Here is a 20,469-nt window from a genome sequence, read left to right as displayed (position 1 = left end):
GATCCATCCAACACACGACTGGACAACAGACAGACAGACACAGACAGAGAGACAGGTGGAGGCTCAGGTGAACCAATGAACAGACAGAAGGATGAGTCATCTGACCGCTGGGTGGCGTGAACAATATTCTTTATTTGCTCTTCACTTTCATCAGAAAAACACAGATGAGAACAATAAACAGTGCAATGAAAGTAAATGAAGTGATGAACGTCAGGGTGAATTGAAGTCCCTACAGAAGCACAATAACGTTTAACAATGTACAAACACAGCGTTTTACAAGCATGAAAAGGAACAACTGTCTCTTGGAATGATCGGGTCAGCGGCAGCAGCGGCAGCTCCGGCGTCACAACATGCCCAGCTGCTTCTTCAGCCTCCTGAGCTGCTCCATGCTGATGTTGTTGCCCCCGCACACCACGATGACCACCGGCCCCAGACGCCGCTCCAGCTTGCCCTCCTCCTGCAGACGCTTGATGACGCCGCTGTAGACGGCGGACAGAGCGGCGCCGCAGGCCGGTTCCACCAGAATCTTCTCATCATCTGAAGAAAAGACGCCGGCAAATATGAGTCTCCTGAACGTCACCTCCTCGCCGCTCACTGCCTCACTCACCGACAAAGCACTCGAGGGCCTTCACGGCCTGCTGGTCTGTGACGGTCTCAGAGAAAACCCTGTGCTCCTGGACCAGTTTGAGAGTCTGAGCTGAGACCCGCGTCAGACCCAGAGTGGTGGCCACGCTGCACCAGTGATGAAAAGAGTCAGACTCCGAGAGGTCACTGGTCACGTCCATGACAGTCTCCTACCTGGTGATGGCCGGGAGCGTCACCAGCCGCCCCGCCGTCACGGCTGCCTTCAGGCTGTGGGCTCCGATGGTCTCCATGGCGACGATGGGCACATCAGCCCAGCCGGCCCGCCGCAGACCCTCCACCACGCCGTTCAGAAGCCCGCCCCCTCCGACGGACAGCACCATGGCTCCAGGCTTCTCCTTCATGTCCAGCTCCAGCTCCCTCACCAGAGACGTGTGGCCCTCCCTGTGACACAGACCTGGGGTCAGTCGCCCGCCATGGTGCCGCCTGATAGGTTCCCCCACCACGGGATTGTCATGCGACGCCTTCACCTAAACTGGGGTCAGAGCACGGTTTCTCACCAGATGAGGGGGTCATCAAATGGTGAGATGAAAATCCAGCCCGGGTTGTTCGCCACAAGCTGATGTCCATATTCAATACTCTCATTCAGAGCCTGCAGGAGCAGAGCCACGCAGTTAGAAGGTGAATTCCATCTCACACTTGAATATATTTCACATCTTTATTGTTCCCTCCAGAGTCATAATGCTCATTACTCAAAATAATACAAGTAAAACTGAATTTATTCACCAGGAAAATGCTCATTCGTGATTCATAATTCTTCCATCTGGCCTGATATTGTGTGAATAGACGACTAAAAACTCAACTGAACGCTCCTCAAGAGTGGACTGACCTGGCCGTGGATGATCACGGAGGCTCCCTCGTCCTTCAGCCTCTCCACGGTCAGATTTGGCGTCACGCTGGGCACCACGATCGTGGCGGGAACCCCAAGTTGACGCGCGGAATAGGCGGCGGCCATGCCGGCGTTCCCTCCTGTTGATGTGGAAGTTTAGGATTTGTCCATAATCATTACACAAGCTTCATTTCAAGCTTCATAATTCAAGTTATTAATCACCTTTCCCAGTATTTTGTTTGCTCATGTCAGCAAAATGTTACCACAAAGTGTGAGTCAGCATAACAAATAGACACTGGACGTTGTTTTTCTATTGTTGTACACAAGACACTTTAATTTTAATAATATAGTATATAAAAATATTAGGGGTGGGATTCGATTAAAAAAATAAATCTAGCTAATTTTAGAATTAATTCATCTCAATTAATCACAGTTTAATGGTATAAAAATATTTGCCACAAGAAGCCACATTTTTCATTTGAATGAATTTGGTATATGACTGAATCAAATGATGGAGCCATACATACATTTAAACAACAAAATATTGTTCATTTTGCATCAGTTTGACAATAGCACAATAAATCACTCTATATTCAAGTTTTACATCACCTTATTTAAACTAAAGCTCTTTCAATGTCTTGAAAGTATTTGTATAAGAATTACAATTTTATTATTGTTAATAAAAAAAAGTGTAAATTTAATTACTTTTTTGTTGTAATTAAATAATCATAACAATGTTGTAATTAATTCATCGTAATTAACTGTTATTAAGTCCCACCACTAAAAATAAATATTATATTTCACAAGACAAAGTAGAATAACTCAAACAAAAGTGTGTGTCGCTGTAGCTGCAGGTGTGCAGTGCCAGCACAAGCATTCATAGATTCTGGATGTTCTCTTCTTCCTGTTCTTATCTTTCTACTATTTTTATGGGGTTTTAATTTAGAAAAGTGCACTGTGATGCTGCCTGAAATATCTGGATGAACTTTGAACGTAATCGTATTTGCGTTTGTGATTTGTGTTGAAAGTACTGGTAAGAAAAAGCGCAGGTACGTCACCTGAGCAGCAGACAAAGCGCTCACAGCCCCGCTCGGCCCACTGTGGGAGAAGAGAGCAGCGGGGTCAAACCTGAGCAGGTCATGGATGGAGCCGGGGTTGGGAGAACTCACCGTCTTACAGAGGTGTCCGATGCCTCGTATCTTGAAGGATCCGGTGGGCTGAGAGGAGTCCAGCTTCAGGTACACCGACGTGCCGGCCACTTTAGACAGAGCCAGGCTCTGCCGCAGCGGCGTGGCCACGTGAAGAGGCTGCTGCGTGCTCCTCATCTCCTGCTGGAGCCGACCGCTCAAAAGGTTCTGATCCGAGTGTGACTGACCAGAGATGTTCAGGCACAGAGTGCTTTTTGATGTGTACTTTCCTAGTACATATATCCAGTGTTGCTATGGGCTTGGCACAGGAGGCCCAATCAGCTTGCACCACTGGACCCCCCCCTCTCTGACCCCCATCCAGCAGTGACTGACATAATGACTTCAATTCCACCTAATTCATCTCCTATGAATAACTGTCCTTGCATGACTGGACCATCTGCTGACTCGGCTGTTTTGAAAGACTGTGTCAGACTTTCTTGCCGTGACTCTCAAGTGCTGTTTGACCCAACACTTTGAATCAAATGCCCCATGTTTACAGCACTCTGACAGGATCTGGTCCCCCCTCTCCTTTGACATTTTTACATGCTGTTCCATGCGTGCCCTCCGCCCCCACTCCCCCTCCCCTCACACAGCTCCACACATGCCTGCCATTACCAAAAGAGTCGAGACTATTTTGGCTACAATTCTCAACTACCAAAAGAAGTCTGGGAGAGCAGCAGGTCAGAACCTGACTGATCCGGTGGGAGAACGTTGGAAAACAGTGTGTCACATATGTGACAAAGGCAGAATTTTATCATAGAACACACCAAGTATATGAATGAATTCAATGTAGTGACATAAATGTGAATGTATATTTCCATTATATTGATTTACTTTAGATATTTAACTACAACAACAACATCTACCTTCTGTCTATTTCATTTTTTTCTGGAAAAAAAATATTATTTTAGCCACGGTGTTTGGCAGTTTTGCTGGTTTAATACAATTCTCAACATAAACAATTAAATATTTGTATTTCTTATGTCAGCATAACTAAGGGCGAGTCAGCGTAATAAATATACACTGGGCGACATGTTTTCTGTCACCATAGCAAAAAAACACGATGGTCATATAAAGACAATCTCTAAATTAAAAAAATATATATTTCACCAGACAACTGAGGTCAAAGTATATTTATCAGTTGTTTTAGTGTTATGCTTGTGTATCAGTTGTGTACTTCAATGCAGCTGTTGCTCCAGCTGTGTGTTTGCAAAAATATAATAATAATAATAATAATAATAATAATAATAATAATAATAATAATAATAATAATAATGTCTTACAACTAGATTTATTGTGTAGTTGCCCCCCAATCCAGAGAAAAAATAGGATTTAATATGATTTTTAATTATGAATGTTCCACCATCTCAATATAATACAGAGGTGGAGGTATGCCTTAGAAAGGAGACAGGATGCAGAGATAAAGAAGGCGGGGGATTTGAAGTACTGAGGCTCAACTGTCCAGATCAATGGAGAGTATGAGAAAGAGGTGAAGAAGCGGGTGCAGGCAGGGTGGAATCATTGGAGAAAAGTGTCAGGTGTGATGTGTGACAAAAGGGTGTTGGCAAGGATGAAAGAGAAGGTGTCCAAAATAGTGGTCAGGCCAGCAATGTTGTATGGTTTGGAAACAGTGGCACTGTGGAGAAAACAGGAGGCAGAGCTGGAGGTAGCAGAGATGAAGATGCTGAGCTTCTCAGGATAGGATCAGAGGGACAGCACATGTGCTCAGGTGTTTAGGAGACCAAGTCAGAGAGGCTAGATGGAGATGGTTTGGACATGTACAGAGGAGAGAGAGCCAGTACATTGGTAGATGAAGATGTTGAGGTTGGAAGTGCCAGTCAGAAGGTGGAGAGGAAGGCCAAAGAGGAGATTGATGGAGGTGGTGAAGGAGGACATGAGGTTTGTAGGTTTGAGAGAAGAGGAAGATGGTCCGCTGTGGCCAACCCTGAAGGGAGAAGCCCAAAGGAAAAGAAGGAGATCCATCTCAATATACATTGTGAGTATTGTTGTGAGCTAAATCAAAACATCAACTATCTAACAGCAAAACAACATGTGGTATCCTGGTGGAAGTGAGTGTGAGGGCGTGTTTCTCCCAGGAACTTGACAGATGTCTATTTACTTATCTTTTGTCATACAGTTCCTCATGTTGCAATAACGGTTTTTGGAAATCTACTGTTGTAAAGTTGCTTATCATGAGCAATATGATTTATGTTTAGTAAGAATGAAATGAGAAGGAAGTGGCCACATCCTGCTGCGGTTCAGGGCGAGTGTCTCTGTCAGGGAACACAATAAGACAGACGAGAAATTCTGCTAAATCCAAACATACATGCGTTTAATGATCATGTTTATGCAGACACACAGGAATATTCCAGACAACATGACTGACTGACTCCCACTGCTGAATATACAAAACAATAATAATTACACGGATTTAAAAATACAGTTTCATGTGTGGAAACAGCAGCTTGTGACCCCAGTCGTTCAGAGGATCACATGAATGAAGAGCGCCATGATGGCGGCACTGATCAGGCCGGAAATGGGAACCGTGACAAACCAGGCGATGAATATGTTGCGGAACAGAAGCCAGTCCACGGACTTCCTGGAGCGCAGCCACCCCACAGCAACAACGGAGCCCACCTGGAGTCACAGGAGTCCAGAGTTAGCCCTCATTCGTGCGAGGCTTGGGGTGTGCTGAGTCTACTTCACCTTGCAGTGCGTTGTGCTGACAGGAAGTCCAATGTTGGATGCCACCACCACGGTGAGGGCAGAGGCCAGTTCAATACTGAAACCACTGAAACAGAGGATGTTTGAAATAAGAACATCAATGTTACTCAACACGGTGTCGGTACCTGGAAGGTGTGATGGGTGTCAGGTCTTTCCCCATGGTCTGGATCACCCTCCGACCCCACACCCACAGCCCCAGGCAGATGCCCACTCCCCCGTACAGCAGCAGCCAGATCGGAGTGGGGGCGTTGGACATGACAGAGCCGCTGTCATAGATGAGCCACAGCGCCACCAGGGGGCCGATCGCATTGCTGTCGGAGGAAGCGGTTCAGAGAACTTCCCTTTGGAACCAGAAGCCGACTCACGCACCTGACATCGTTCCCTCCATGAGCGAAGGAACCGAAGCAGGCAGTGAGGATCTGCAGGAACTGGAAGAGCAGAGAAACAGCTGGGTGGTCTATCTCCAGCGCGTCCTCCTCCACTGGTGCTTCTCCTGCAGCCTCCTCCATCACGCACACATCCTGCCCCGTGCTTCCACTTGTCACCACCGAGCTGTAGCTACTGCAGCTCTCCCCCCGGGACCTCCTCTGCAGCCCGCCGTCCACCTCCTTGTACTTGGCGTCTCCTTGGATCCCGTAGATGGCCATGGTGTAGGAGGTGTAGCTGTTGTTCCTCCTCATGGGTCGCTCCTCCGTGTCGCTGTCCCCAATACAGTCACCCACTTTCGCCTTGTGGAGTTTGTGCAGCAGGTCTTTGTAGAGGCCTGAATCCTTGTGGATGGTGTGGGAGCGCCCACTCTGCGGGTCTGTGATCATCATGGGCCCAACAGAGCCATTGAAACCTAAAAACAAACAAACAAAGGAAACTGAACCTCTCATACTGATCTACCCCTTGGTCTGTACTTCACCATTCATGATGTCCATGTCACTAGAGTCCAAATCTGCCTCCTCTGATCCTCCCAGTTTAAAAGCCACCTTCTCGCCCACTGATGGAGGCAAGTGGGTCGGAGGGTCTCGGGAGATCTTGGGGGCCTCTACTGGTGCAGGTGGACTTGCCTTCTTCTCGATCAGGGGGGTGTCACAAGGGGCCGCAGGCACTTGACCTGGAGAACATGTCAATCTGATCAGGAGCATTGATCACACTGGGATCTTCTCACATGTCACCCGTGGATATACTCACCTGTGATCTTCCTTTTGAGACGTGGACAGACGACAAACCAGACAACCACCGCGGTGACCACAGCGCAGCCCAGTGAGATGCCCAGAGTCCCCCACCACGGCATTTTGTCAAAGCCCAGCACTGTCGACACAAGATTGAAATTTGAGTCGTCAAAAGATTATAATAGCAAGTGTTTACTGACGTCCGAGGATTATAAAAATATATAAAACAGATCGTTATAATCCGTTATTGTAACATTCCCACGTGTGTTCATTGTTCATCCACTAGATGACGCTCAAAGTCCTTTAACGTTAGAGTGCGCCGCTCATACCGTATAGACAAAAACAAATCAACGCGATACAATAATATTCCTTCCAACATTTGTTTATGTGCTTTATATGACTAAACTACGTCTGAATAGTTTAACGGCAGTGGGGTTGGTTTATTATTGTGAAATATCACAAAAGCGAATCAAACAAAAAACATTAACCCTTTAAACGTGTTTTTTCTTCCTCAGTACCACACAACCAAATTGTTGAGTTCTGCCCTCCTGAGTTTGATTTCAGAAGTTTTCAATTTTTGTCTACAATTTGGTTGAGCTGGCAACTTAAGGCTTTGAAAGATAGACGAGCCTTATCATTTTTTTCAAGTTAACCACACCCTCTCAACGCACTTATCAATAAGACCACGTTTTATAATGCTTTTCTTCTTTTTTTTATCAGTATCCCACAGCCAGTGAATAAAGTGAAGCCGAATGTGCTGCATTCTTCTTTCCAAGAAGTGACTTCCAGTAAGAAGTTATAAAAAGTACTAGGAAAGTTTTTTTGGCTTGTAACATTTTTTTAGACTGTTGTTGAATTAGAATGTGATGCCATGAATTGTCATAAGTTGTCGCAATGTGTTGGATGTTCATCACTTCCGATCCAAAACTTTGGCGTCAGAATTTTCCATCCACTGCTACCGTACTCACGTGGCGCGCCAGTGAACATGATGGAGAACAGGTTGATGCCCATGGTGATGGCGTAGAAGACAGGAAGAGCACGGAGGCCGTTTGGTACGGGGTCAGCCTGTGTGGACCATTGTACAGTTTAACAGGGAGAAACATGATCTCGCTAGACTTAGACTTAGACTAGACTTTATTGATCCCTTTGGGATGACTCCCTCCAGGAAATTTACATTCCCAGTAGCAATAGAGGCAAGAAAGGGCATGCAGTCAGGAAGAGCATCACACAGAAAAAAATAAAAATTAAACTAGATTAAAATAGGTTATTGCCCCAGAGAGACGGTTATTGCACATTGAACAAGTGTCCATTACTATGTAGTGTAGCGTAGCGTACCCTACTACTTCCTCCTCCCACGTGAGGAGTTGTAGAGGACGATGGCATGGTGTACAAAAGAGTTCTTGAGTCTGTTGGCTAAGGGATGATTTAACAATGTATTGATATAAGAAATAGTGACGGTGAGGTTTCATGAAACAGGGTCCTCAGTGTCAGAGCTCAGGAGATGGCACTGTCAGTTCAGAAATGACAGGAGGTTACTTTGAAATAGTTGCTGAACGCATGACATTTTAGGATAAAGGGTGTCATTTTGGGGCTTATGAAAATATTACATGGCACTGTTTCAAGAATATCAACAGCCCATCACTACCAAGGGATTCAAACCCACAACCCTAATCCTACTTTTATGAAATATTACATTGTAAAACATCAAAGAATATGGTGTTAATATGGCTTCAATTTCTAAGACATGTTTTTTTGTGTTATTTATGTATTTATTGTGCTGCATACAATACAATAATGGAGTCCACCTTACCTCATTCAGAATGAATTTGCGGACAAAATAAAAAAGAATTCCGGACATGATGCCAGATAGGACGGGCGACAGGAACCAGGAAGCAACTGTCAGAATCAGAGCCAGAATTGTTATTTATTTTTATTTGCTTCATGTGGGTGACATGATCAACTTGTTTTTTTTTCCAACTTCTGCTAGTGCAGCCTGTTTATTATGGAAAATACTGATGTGCTGTAATCATGCTTTAGACATGGACAAAAATAAATCAAACAAAATTACATTTAGACATATTTTGAAAGACACTCGTCCACAAATAATAATAATAATAATAATAATAATAATAATAATAATAATAATAGTTTCATGACACTGTGGGACAGAGAAATGACATGTAACATAATTTATTCTTGGAGAAAGTCACCAAGAACAGAAGGAGAACGAAGGCCTCCTTGGATGCAGTCATAACCAACGGCAGCTCACCAATGCGAAGGAGCTCCATCCATTTGACCCCATGATGGCCTCGAGCTACCACAGAAAAACCGATGGTGGCGCCAACGATGCAGTGGGTTCCTGAAATGGGGAGCTTCAAGAATGAGGCGGCCAGTTGCCACACAGCAGAACCTGCAGCACAAGAGCGTCAGTGAACTGGATCTGAATCCGCTCCTCTTGTTGTGTTCCACCTCTTACCACACATGGCACTGATAGATCCGGCCATCAGCACATGCTCGGACTGGTTGTACATCTGGACGTCAATGATGCCCTTCCTGATGGTCTCGCTGACTTTGGCCCCCAGCAGCACCGAGCCCACCGTCTCGAAGATGGTGGCCAGGACGCACGCCTGCCGCAAGGTCACGACGCCAGAGCCCACCGCCGTGCCGAATGAGTTGGCCACATCGTTGGCCCCCACAGAGAAAGCAAGGATGAAGGCGATGAAGAAGCCCAGCACCAACAGCCACAAGTAGCCGGACATGTCGGTCTGTGAGGCCACAGCCACGGTGGAGGCCGCAGCCAGAGTCGCCAGTGTGGTGGAGTCCATCATCGCTGAGCACTCGCGGCTTATTGAGGTAGTTTATCGATAAATAAATAAGTAAATAAAAAAAAGCAAAGGACTGGATTGAAAAACACTCGAGAGAGAGAGAACAGCTGGACTGAATGCTAGCTGCGTATACAAACACAGTTCTCAGGTCTGATGGCGGAAAGCGGGTGAATGGACACGGGACTGACATCCATTGTGACACCAGAGTCGTGACTGGAACCGACTGTCAATAACAAAACAGAAAAAAAAAAAAACAGAAAACATGACTCTGGATCTATACTGAGATCAAAGGAATAACTCACAGCCACGTGAGTTCTCTAAACACAGTTACACATAAATGAAAAAAAGAAACATATGCAGTATGTTGTATTGTATTTTCATTCAGATTTATCCATCCAGGCTGCATGAAAGTTTGAAATTGACTGTAACTTTTGGATGGACAGAGAGAGTGAGCATGATGGGTCTCGTGACTCCTTCCATATGGAACAGGTGAACTTAAGGTGAACTTCAAAGAGTTTTCAGAACCTTTTTAACAACTAAAATAGACATCATAAATAAATATAAACAGTTGGAGTACAATGTAGACATTTGTTTTATAAGAGTGGTGATATTAATCTCTAAATAAAGTTTGTCCTAGTGATGTATTTATTCTATGAAGCTCATGGCTCTTCACACATTCTCAGAATTTAGCATCACAGAAGGAAATATGTTAATCGGCTTTGCTCCTGTTGCATAATGTGGCTACAGTTGATAGGAAATGAAGAGAAATATAAGAATTAAACTCACATGTGGGGTTGAAGTGGAGGTTATCGGCTGCGAGTTGGAGTCTGCTGCTGTGCCGGTGTGAGAGGAACACGACCCACAGTTGAGAAGATATGGGGTCGTGGTCAGACAGGAAGTTTGTGTTTCAACGTTTCTGCAGGAGTTTAAGAATGGGGCCGATAGTCCACGCCCCCCCTCCTGGTGCGGTCATGAGACTGCTGCCGCTCTCAGCTAATGTTTAGCCAGCTTGGTGATGGGAACAGGAGTTTTTTTTTTCACTTGGTTTGTTCGTGCTGAAGACTGCGATTACATGTTGAAGAGATTTGTTTGTTAAAACATTTTAGCTCTTCAACCTTCTTGTTATGGGGATGTAATTCAAAGCATCGGCCCGACTGGTTCTACTCTGTACATCTTTATATATTGAGGCACAATGTTGAGTCATTGGCTACATACTTTCCATTAAGAAGCAAGAGCTGGGAAAAAATGTCCTGTTACAAACAAGTGGGGACAAACTCTCAGATGCCAAGACATTTTGGTGAAAACATGCTGCAGTTATGTGACATCAGAGGAGTCTTTTGAAGCATTTTATATATGCGGTACATTCAGCTCATCAAAGCTATGGCTCTGTGAACTTAGCTGGTTTATTTCGCATGCGGGGGGATGAGGATCAGCACCTCCAAGTTGGCCACCAGAGACTTTGACGACAAGTTATTCTCCACCCAATGCATTGTGATTTTTTTCTTTATTTTTGTATGTAATTTTTCCACCTAGAAAAGCTACACAGTGATGCACAACTCTGCAAAGAGCTGAGCCAGAGGGTAGAGTAATCAATGTTGTGGTACATGAACGACGAAGTCACAATATTATCCCTCAACAAATGTGACGAAAGCAGCTCGACTGCTCAAACTTGAATCTGAATCACATTTGTTTGTTCACCACCTGTCATGTATCTAAAAGGAAGATTGGAATACTTTTACATAAATGTTTATTATTGTATATTAGTATATTCCAGAAATACTATCAACATTCCACATAACCATTTTGATAACAGCTAGGTGGAAACACTAACAGCAGTACTTTTTGATGTAGCTAAAAGCTGCTGTAATAACAACAAAAACTGCATATTTAAAATAGAATAAGAATAAGAATAAGAATAAGAATAAGAATAAGAATAAGAATAAGAATAAGAATAAGAATAAGAATAAGAATAAGAATAAGAGTAAGAATAAGAATAAGAATAAGAATAAGAATAAGAATAAGAATAAGAATAAGAATAAGAATAAGAATCATCATAAGATCTTGAGCACACAAAACTCCACTTATGAATATATATATTAGTAGTAATGTCTTTAGAATGCTAGGCTATCACAGATGCTACGCAGCTTCAGCTAACCAGGCTAAAGTACTACTGCTGAAGAAATACTTCATATATACAACGGAATTCTTAAAATAGACGTGTAAAGAAGAGTAACTAATCCGTTTGGAGGATTGTTACTGATCGACCTGCTGGAAAGGTCCGCTCTGTTGCCCTGCTGATGGTCAGCAGAAACGCTCCCAAATCTGCTGAGAAGTTCCTCTTCATCACTCATTTAACAGGCCAACGACACCAGCCACAGCATCTTCGACTCAAAATGACACCTCTGTGGAATCATTTGACTCATGACCAACTGACTTTGACCTGCGCAACCTTTGGACACCTTCTATTCAACCAAGTTACAAAGTCGTCCACCTGCTAACATGTTAAATGATTTTTTTTAAGCCTTAGGAATTTAAGAAAACCCCAGACATTCACATCAATAAATCCAACAAATAAAGAACTATAAAACATTCAACCTAATGCAGAAAACTAGAGCTGCAACTAACATTTATTTTGATAGTGGTATGGTGTGAAAGGAGTCCTTCGATGGGTTTTGTATGACTCAATTATACTACAGCTGAGATGAAGACACTTAGAAAAGCATTGTTTTCCCCCCCAGTTGACTAATAACCCAGTCGGTGTTGAGTTTACTAGTCAATTGTAGTCGGCTATGTCAATAGTGATGAAACATAAACAGGAATTTAAAGACATTTAAACCTGAAAACTGTGAAAAGACATGTTCATTTGTGGCTCATTTAATCAAACCAGAAGGTTTTAAAACTAGAAAAGATAAACAGCATCTCATGAAGAGCAACCACCAAGACCAAGTGCAATTATTTCAATTAAAATAAAGCGTTGTTTTGGATTCCAGCAGAGAAGATTGGTGCTGTAAAACGGGTGAAAATGACTGTTTTACATCTTCAGACTTCACCATTTCTCAAAAGATCCGCATCACTTGGCAGCCAAGCGTTTAAAGGACTTCAGCATTGTCTCCAATAGATCACACTCAGATTTACACAGTCATTTTGAAAGGTCCTGGATTTGTTCTATTTACCAAATGTTGCTCAAAGTGGCGGCATTAAGCGCAATTTTAACAGGCTGGCAAACTTTCCCAGAATACGTTTTTAAACTCTTTTCACTCTGACTAAACTGTAATTACTGGCTTCCTGAGTTAAAGTAAGTAAACTCGTGTTTGGTTTTTCCTGTTTGATGTTTCCCAAATTATTAATTACCTGAACCACTGTGTATGGTTCCAAAGGGAAACTGCTCTCTCAAGCTTAAAGGTGCAGCGCCAGTTTTTTTCTTTTTTGTTACTAAAGATATGGAGTAAAAATACAGAAGAATAGGAGTTACTGACTTGAAACTTGAAAGAAATTGAAACTATGTTTTCTTAACTATTAAGATCAGTTTTGAATAATTCCAATAAAAACTATGGACTAATGCAGTGAATATTTATGCTACGTTACTCATTACAAAAAATATTTGGGAACAAAGACTGAATAGAATATCAAACCTGCATTTTGACTGTCTACTCACAGTTTCCTTCAATCTTTATCACCACTTCTAACAGTCTGTTGGACAGATGCTTTTGTCAAAACCTGTCATGAATAAACGCAGGTTACAGATTATTCACACCCCCACGGCAGAAAGTGTTCAGGTCTTTTTCAACTTTTCACTCACAGACCTTACTGTTCCACCGAAAAACAGTAGTCGAACAGCAAACTTGAGGTCAAGATTTCATTTTGCCTCATGTTATTCACAGTGGTTTAATGTACTTTTCCCAGCATGCCACTGCCTCCTGGAAGTCAGGAAACAATGCTAATATTCTTCACTGTATTCTACTCCCCCTCCACTGCAGGTGCAAAACCCACAGACACGAAACATTTCAGCAGTTTCAAGAGATCTCTTGTCTTCTTCAACCACCGAAGGTGCCCTCCCTCCTGCCCCCTCTCACACTGCCTCTCCTGTCTCTCACCCTTTGTGTTATAACAGTCCCTGCCATCCACCATGACTGCACAAAGCCTCTGCATAATATCTTTCTATTCTCTGTTCAAATGACAGTATTTAAATTTGGCAAAGTGCTATTTAGAGTGACTTCGTCCTGTTGGTTGGCACCTGTAGCGACAAACCATTATTTCTTCAGCTTGAATAACCTCAAGTCATGGACTACTTTTAAAGGGGGTGTGTTTGAAATGAGCTCTAAAAATTCAAACATTTATCATTTTCAGTCACTACCTAAAGCAATGCCACCTCTACCCTAATGTTTATCTTTGTGCTCTTGTCATAATTATTTAAAAAAGGTCATAAAAACAGAGCAACCCGTGTCTGCAGAACACACATACCTTCTACGCTACGTTCTGTATGACCTCTAGGTGGCATCTCCCGCTCATGTGACTGCGGTTCTCAAAGTGGAAATACCGGTTTTTCAGCACTCCCTGATGGAAAGTAACCATCTCCTATTCTGTCACCCGGAGCTGTAGCGTGGATCTGCTGCCAAAGAAATGCTAATGATGGATTCTATGTGGATTGGGGGCCCGGTGGGACGTGTGATTCAAACATGCTGACAGCAACCAGTGCCATCTCTGTTTCAGTGGCCTGTGTCGCTGGAGAGGACTGGTGAATATCAGTGACTTATTTGTCAAGCTGATTGTCATTTTTGAAGTTAGACAAGATAGGACATGCAAATAAGTAACAGAAGAGCGCGGCTGGTTCTCATGATCAGGTCGGTGTCAGCCCAACCCTTCTCTTCCCCACTTCCCTCCCTCCTTTCCCTTGCCAAACAGGATCTGTAGGATCTCATGGAGTCATTTTCTCAGGAGACAGGAATGTCAGAACACAAGGCCTGTGGCCTGCTGGGACACGCTCCGAACATTCCCTCCGACTTACTGGAAGAAAAAGCCCAGTGTGTTGCTCACACGTCCAGTTAATTCCCGCGTAGTGTGGAGCAACTGTTGAAGTGCATGTGTGCTCCGGAGGTGATGCAGACATGCACTGAGTCACTGAAGAAATTTAGGTTGTCTGGTACAACACCCAGCCTCATTTCTGCAAGCTGCCCGCATGAGTTTACGAGCCCCGGGCTGTGGCCCAGGTGGGGCGTTTTAATCTTTTTAAAAGGGCCACCTTTGAAGTCAGGAGGGGGTTTTCTACAGCGGCTCCCTTTCACATTAAGTGGAAATAAAAATTAAGCAGAGTATTGAGCTAGTCAAAACCAATATATTCTGCTTACCGTCTCAATTTAACATTAAAAATAATGAATGATTTTGAGTAAATACAATAAAAGTAGAGAAATTTAAAAATAATTGCACATATTTCATTATATTATTACCCATTATTGTAGATAAAATAATTATTTTAAACAAATAAAAGAAGGATTTAAAGGACGCAACTTGTAGTCTGTAATTTATGATGGCAAAATTGAAATGACCTTTTTATATTCGTCGAAAATAGTTAAAAAAAAGATTTATGTAGGCTAACATATAACATAATAATTAGCCATTTAAGAATTAAATTGACCACTGTTAAAGCATCAAATTACAATTTATAATGGCAATTTAGTGAATAATTCATACATAAATGCCTCCCATTGTAGCTGCAGCAATGTGGTTGTAAACAGGAAATAAGAGGAGGTCAATGAATGACTCTGTTAATGACACGTAATTTGTGATCTGTTTCGGTTTTTATTCAAAAAAATCAAGTTTATTTTCCTCTGTCGGACCACATATTACAGTAACAAAGGCTAGTCAGTTCAACTGTAAGGTACCCAGGTGCATCCACGTATAAATATAATACAAAGTGTGACACTGAAAGAATGACACGATCCAAAGAAATGTAAAGGATTAAACGGTTGAAACAACACGGATCACCATCTAGCTCACAGCAAGCAGAGGAAAGAAATGTAACACAACCACGACATTCATCTGCGTTTTTACACTCGATGTTCCTTAAAACTGCTGCCTGACAAACAGCGATGCAATGTTTTAAGTCCAAAAGTCCTGTGAGGGGTCTGTTTTAGTTCACAGACCAGTGGCTAGAGGATGGCGAGGAGCTGCATGGGGCGTCTTTGTGCGACTGATTCGGGCTGTAGCTGGGGGACTGTGTGATGCTGGGGCTGCTGGGAGGCGTGGAAGAACAGGAGGAGGACTTGGATTTAATCTGCAGCCACTTGTCCCCCAGGGCTTTGGCAAAATGGTCATCAACTGAGAGGCTGATGGAGAGCTGCTGGGAGCTGCTCTTCTGGTAATTGGCTCCGAGGCTCCTCTGGAAGTGTTCGTCCACAATGTGTTCGTAGCTGCATTTGGAAATCACTGCGACAGAGAGAGACAACTGAGTCAGCCGCCGAGCGTCAGGGAGCGCCGTGCCCCGCTGATTCACGTGTCTGAGACTGACCTGATGAGTGGCCCTCAGATCTGCAGGAGAGGCTCCTCAGCGAGGAGACGCAGGTGATCACCGACGGACGCACCTACCGACGGCAAAAACAGTTGGAGGTCAAAACCTGAAAGTGCTGTTTGATCAAAAATGGTTCCAGCGCGGTTTGAAACGGGTTGAGTGTCTCTCCCACAGTGGAACATTAACAGGTCAAAGGAAGTGTGTTTGGTCTTGTTGATGACATTCCTCCCTCCATTGCTCACATTTTCTTCCTCAATCTGGCTGGATTGCATTGCTCGGACAAGCTCGGGCCTGCGTGCGCCGCTCAAAAGCAGAACGTGTTCGCTGACTACATATGTAAGATTTAACGTAGCTGCGGGCAGCCTCCAGCTATGCTGACACTACAAAGCAACGACCCCCTTTTTTGGCTTCCACCGACTGCTCTGATGCTGTAGATAAATGGAGGAAATAGTTTACCTGAGTCTGAGCGCTGGTGGGGGCTGTTTTGGTCTTCTCTGCGTTTTCAGGCTCCTTTCTTGGCTTCTTGATGAGGGCGAGAGGTTCGTCCATGATGGGTTCATAGTACACATGTGGGGGCATGGGGCTGGTGGGGCTCGGGGTCGGACTCCAGGTGGACGTGGGGCTCTGTGGGCTGTTGAGTCCCGTGGCACGGGGCACGGTTCTCTGAGAGGCTTTACCCAGACTCCTGTTCAGAGCTCGCTCCCTCCTGGAAACATATAGACTTTCAACATACAGACCATGGTTTTTAGAACACGTGTAGATCAAAACATCACAGACCGTTCCTCCAGTGTGGAGCATCTCTCGTGGCTGCGTTTGCGCTTGATCGGGTAGACGGTGGGGACCCGAGCCCGCTCACTGCTCATGTGTCGGTATCGGTCTTCACTTCTGAGGTGTGGCTGACCTGAAAATGACAAGAAAAATGATGAAATCACATGTTAAAAGAATTAATAAAATTCATCTATATATATATATATATATATATATATATATATATATATATATATATATATATATATCTTTTTGCCAGGTAAACAGCAGCATTAAGCTCTTAACTGTTCTGGTTCCTGATGACGCCATATTGACCTGAAGCTGCCCCCCCCATGTCCCACGTAGATATCCAGCCCAGCCCTGGATTGACGGTAACAAGTGACTGTTGTTTTGATCCGTTGCATCAATCCGCTTGCCTAATATTCGTGGGAAACTTTTTTCTTTTTTTTATTTTTTTTTTATATGCCAATCCTAATTGTAAACTCCGTTAAGTTGTCGAACTTGATCTTCCTGATGGGTGAGAGTTTCAAAACTACGCAGCTGATTCAATGCTAACGGTAAATGTTGTTTTTCTGCATGATGCTGGCAGGCGACCAGAAGGTCACAACCAACACGTTTGCTGTGGAGAGTCCACATCAGCTGGAGCGGTGCCCAGTCGGCGGTGGCACCTACAATGCCATCCGCCTTAGAAAGTGAAACTCACCAGGAGAGTTGCCATATTGTTGAGGTGTGTTTGTCATGTGCTGAAACAATCTCAATAAGCAGCACTCGCTGTTGAAACACCTTCCATAATGAGTGGACTCACTGTCTACCCCAGCTGTTCCTGACCCTCACTCTTTGTTGTGATTGCTCAGAAAATTTCCACATGTAAAGGTAACTGTATGCAAATAGAAAACATGGGAGCAACAGTGAGCTATTGTGTGTTCAGTGTAGGAAAACAAGAGTTTCACACCTTCACAATCCACATTTAGCACTTAACACTCACACACCTTTGAGCTGCTGCAACACACAACCACACGGTGCCATTGTGGAGGGGGGCCGGTTCAACCACACCTATGCTGATTTTCTAATGCCTCAGGCGTGGATATTTCTTCCGTATTGTGGTTGGAATAAAGTCCATGACCTTCCGTCCAATGTCCTAATGTCATTTTAAGACAGCAACACGGTGTTTGGCTACACTTTTAGACACGTCTAGAAGCTCTCAATGACAACATTATGAAACTGAAGTTCACTTGAAAGCAGTGGGAGCATTTCAAAGTCTCTCTGAGTGAGTTTAAGTCACAACATTTTATGAACAGAGAACATATGTCCATGTTATTGAAGGTTTTCCTGACTGGATTATCGTCCGAGCCACATGTCACATGTTAAAACAAGTTTCTCTTGGAAGGAATAATCCGACTTACCTTCCAGAATGTAGACTTTGAAGCCGCTGCTCATCCTGGTGATGTACTGGAAGTTTGCCACTGCCATGTCTCTGCTCTTCGTGTGTCTTTGAGGAGAATCTACCAAGGAGCACCTTGACTTTTGGAGCTCACAGGACACAATGAGCCTCTGCTTTAGTTTGTATTGGAAATGGTAATGAGTCGCAGACTGAGCTCAGCCAGGTGAGATCTGATAGGAACTGCCGCTTCACTGGGACAGGTTTTGCTCCTTCTCATTGGTTGGTGACGGAGCCAATGAGAGACTCTCCTTTAGTCTGTGTTGTTATTGTCCTGCTGGAGGAATGTGCACACAGGTAGGTCTGACAGACAAGGTGGGAAGCAAAGTGGCGCAGAGTCTTTCTGCATAACTTTCTACGGACGGCAGCAAAACAGTTGGACTTATTATTATAAGGGCTTTCATTAGGCTTGTTATAGACGGTTTAGCAAATGCACGACAAAAGTAGCTCTTATTTCACAGGGAAGTGAAGCCCCTTCCCTCCCAAATCTGCAATCTCACCAAACTGCATTTTTGAGAGGTCTTAGCCCACCGGAGCACCAGCCGTTCCTCTACCTGTCCGTACACGCATTCGGCTGGATATGGTTAATCCTGAGGCTTTTGTGGACGACTTGACAAAGACTCCGCAGGCTGGAACAATAGTTCAGTTCTTCGCAGTTAGAGCCCTTGCACACACCCGCAGATGTTGTGCAGTACAGTCACTGAACAATAGATATTTACTAACCTCACCATGTGCAGCAATGACCTTACACCAGCAGAGCAATGTAAGGAAACCTCACCATGGATTGTTTCCCTTGTTTCTCCGGGGGCTGCAGTCTTATTTGAGCTGATATTTTTGATATTTATGTTAAATGGGAGCAGTCGAACATGACAGGAGGTTTGAGACAAGCTTCTGATGGTAGAAAATATTGTTGTTTTTTTTTCCACATTCAGGGGTTATAATGTGTTATGTCTGTTGCCAACATTGGTGAAACAACTAAGGCACAGTATTTTGATACTTATTTTTGAATGATATTCATGAAGACATGGCGTGGAGGAAACCAAATGTGTAAAAAAAAAAAATCTAAGAAAACCTCGGGAAAAACTAAGGTACTAATAATGACATGGGAATGAACAGATGCCAAAAAATTAATTTTTATCATCATGTTTTTATAATATTTATGAGAGCAAATTCCCCAAATGATCAATGGAATTATTTGTGGAAATGAAAAGGGGAGTCAGCTCCATCAAAAAAGCACAAATAAGACAGAAAACAAGAGAAGATGTCAATATAAAGATATTGAATGTGAAATAGTTACAAATCTGAATGACACCAACAGAACTCAAATTATTTCAACATGCTCGGTTTCATAGCTTCACACTGACCTCTGGAGCAACAGTAAGTAAAGTAAAGTAATAGTAAGTAAAAACGCTTTCTGTTCTCTAAAGTGCTATTGTTGTTGTTAAATTGATTGAGAATCTGAAATATTATTTTGTATTCATTGTGTTTCGTGACTGAAACACAGCTAAATGATTGTCGTAGTGCTGTCTGAGGGCCTAAATTTAGCTCTATTGATTTGCCTGTGACTCTGAATTAGTCTCTTGATAGCTGATTTGTTTTTAAGATGTAGACTTCCACTCACATCAGCTGCTTCAGAGACACTCTTTAAATAGCTGAAGCTTTCAAAGCTTCCTGGAGTACACTGCGTATGCACATGTGCTCATTGTGGGAATAAGTTTGCAAGCTTGGCTCACAATCTATAGGAAACAATTGGGAAATCTAGGCCTGTCAAAAGGATCTGCGGTTCAGCTACAGAATACTATATATATATATATATATTGAGAGAGAGAGAGAGAGTTTTTCTGTCTTAAATGTCTCATTACAAAAGACAGGTTTACGTGTCATGTTTTGAGTCATATAACTGGAGTAGTAAATCTGCTTCAGTTAAACAGTTCTTTGTCGACACACCCACCACCACTGCAACCTGCCAACTCTCACAGAGCCGTCCCGCTTTCACAAGCTGGTCGGACTAAAATAAGCTCGCGGTCTTTTCCAAAGCACAACAAAAGAGCGGCCTGGATTTCAACATGACACTTGAGCGTCGGCCTGAGCGTGGACTCGCAGCTTCATTGCGGTCTCCATAGAAGCCCACCCAGGGGTATTTGCACCTCCGCCTGGCTGCCAGGTTCCAACAGATGGCTCGTCGCTTACAACCTGCATTAGGCGGATGATAATCAAAAGCAACAAGCCCGTGCAGCAGCTCATCCAGGTTTATTGCCCTCAGTGGGATGCAGAATCACATCAGCAGCAGGATGCAGCAGTGACACGGTGACACCCCCTGCTCACATCAGCACCACCCATGGCTGCCTGAGGTTCGTCAAGCAGAGAGAACAGGAAGTGCATTTTTTTCAA

General features: G+C 43.6%; 3 protein-coding genes across 3 annotated transcripts; all 3 read right to left on the bottom strand.

Annotated features, from left to right (window-relative positions):
* Positions 1-296: 296 nt before the first annotated feature.
* On the bottom strand, positions 297-2,796 carry LOC128762380 (L-serine dehydratase/L-threonine deaminase-like). The gene is made up of 7 exons (XM_053870600.1): positions 2,641-2,796; positions 2,530-2,569; positions 1,472-1,611; positions 1,143-1,234; positions 799-1,026; positions 608-732; positions 297-537 (listed from the first exon to the last, which is right to left on the bottom strand). Exons 1-7 carry the CDS (start codon positions 2,794-2,796, stop codon positions 344-346), a joined length of 975 nt encoding a protein of 324 aa, XP_053726575.1. The 3' UTR covers positions 297-343.
* A 2,227-nt stretch (positions 2,797-5,023) lies between these two features.
* slc20a1a (solute carrier family 20 member 1a) lies at positions 5,024-10,284 on the bottom strand. Its single transcript, XM_053870599.1, has 11 exons — positions 10,154-10,284; positions 9,019-9,590; positions 8,812-8,952; positions 8,353-8,438; positions 7,511-7,607; positions 6,562-6,681; positions 6,290-6,484; positions 5,752-6,223; positions 5,508-5,693; positions 5,365-5,449; positions 5,024-5,295 (listed from the first exon to the last, which is right to left on the bottom strand). Exons 2-11 carry the CDS (start codon positions 9,368-9,370, stop codon positions 5,140-5,142), a joined length of 1,890 nt encoding a protein of 629 aa, XP_053726574.1. The 5' UTR covers positions 9,371-9,590; positions 10,154-10,284; the 3' UTR covers positions 5,024-5,139.
* Positions 10,285-15,149: 4,865 nt separating this feature from the next.
* vgll4l (vestigial like 4 like) lies at positions 15,150-18,249 on the bottom strand. Its single transcript, XM_053871353.1, has 5 exons — positions 18,044-18,249; positions 16,650-16,773; positions 16,329-16,578; positions 15,873-15,945; positions 15,150-15,790 (listed from the first exon to the last, which is right to left on the bottom strand). Exons 1-5 carry the CDS (start codon positions 18,108-18,110, stop codon positions 15,495-15,497), a joined length of 810 nt encoding a protein of 269 aa, XP_053727328.1. The 5' UTR covers positions 18,111-18,249; the 3' UTR covers positions 15,150-15,494.
* Between the last annotated feature and the right edge of the window lie 2,220 nt (positions 18,250-20,469).

This window comes from Synchiropus splendidus, chromosome 7, assembly GCF_027744825.2.
Source record: "Synchiropus splendidus isolate RoL2022-P1 chromosome 7, RoL_Sspl_1.0, whole genome shotgun sequence".
In the NCBI taxonomy this organism is placed as follows: domain Eukaryota; kingdom Metazoa; phylum Chordata; class Actinopteri; order Syngnathiformes; family Callionymidae; genus Synchiropus; species Synchiropus splendidus.
Note: the sequence above shows the minus strand (reverse complement) of the source record. Positions and strands in the feature narration are given on the sequence as shown.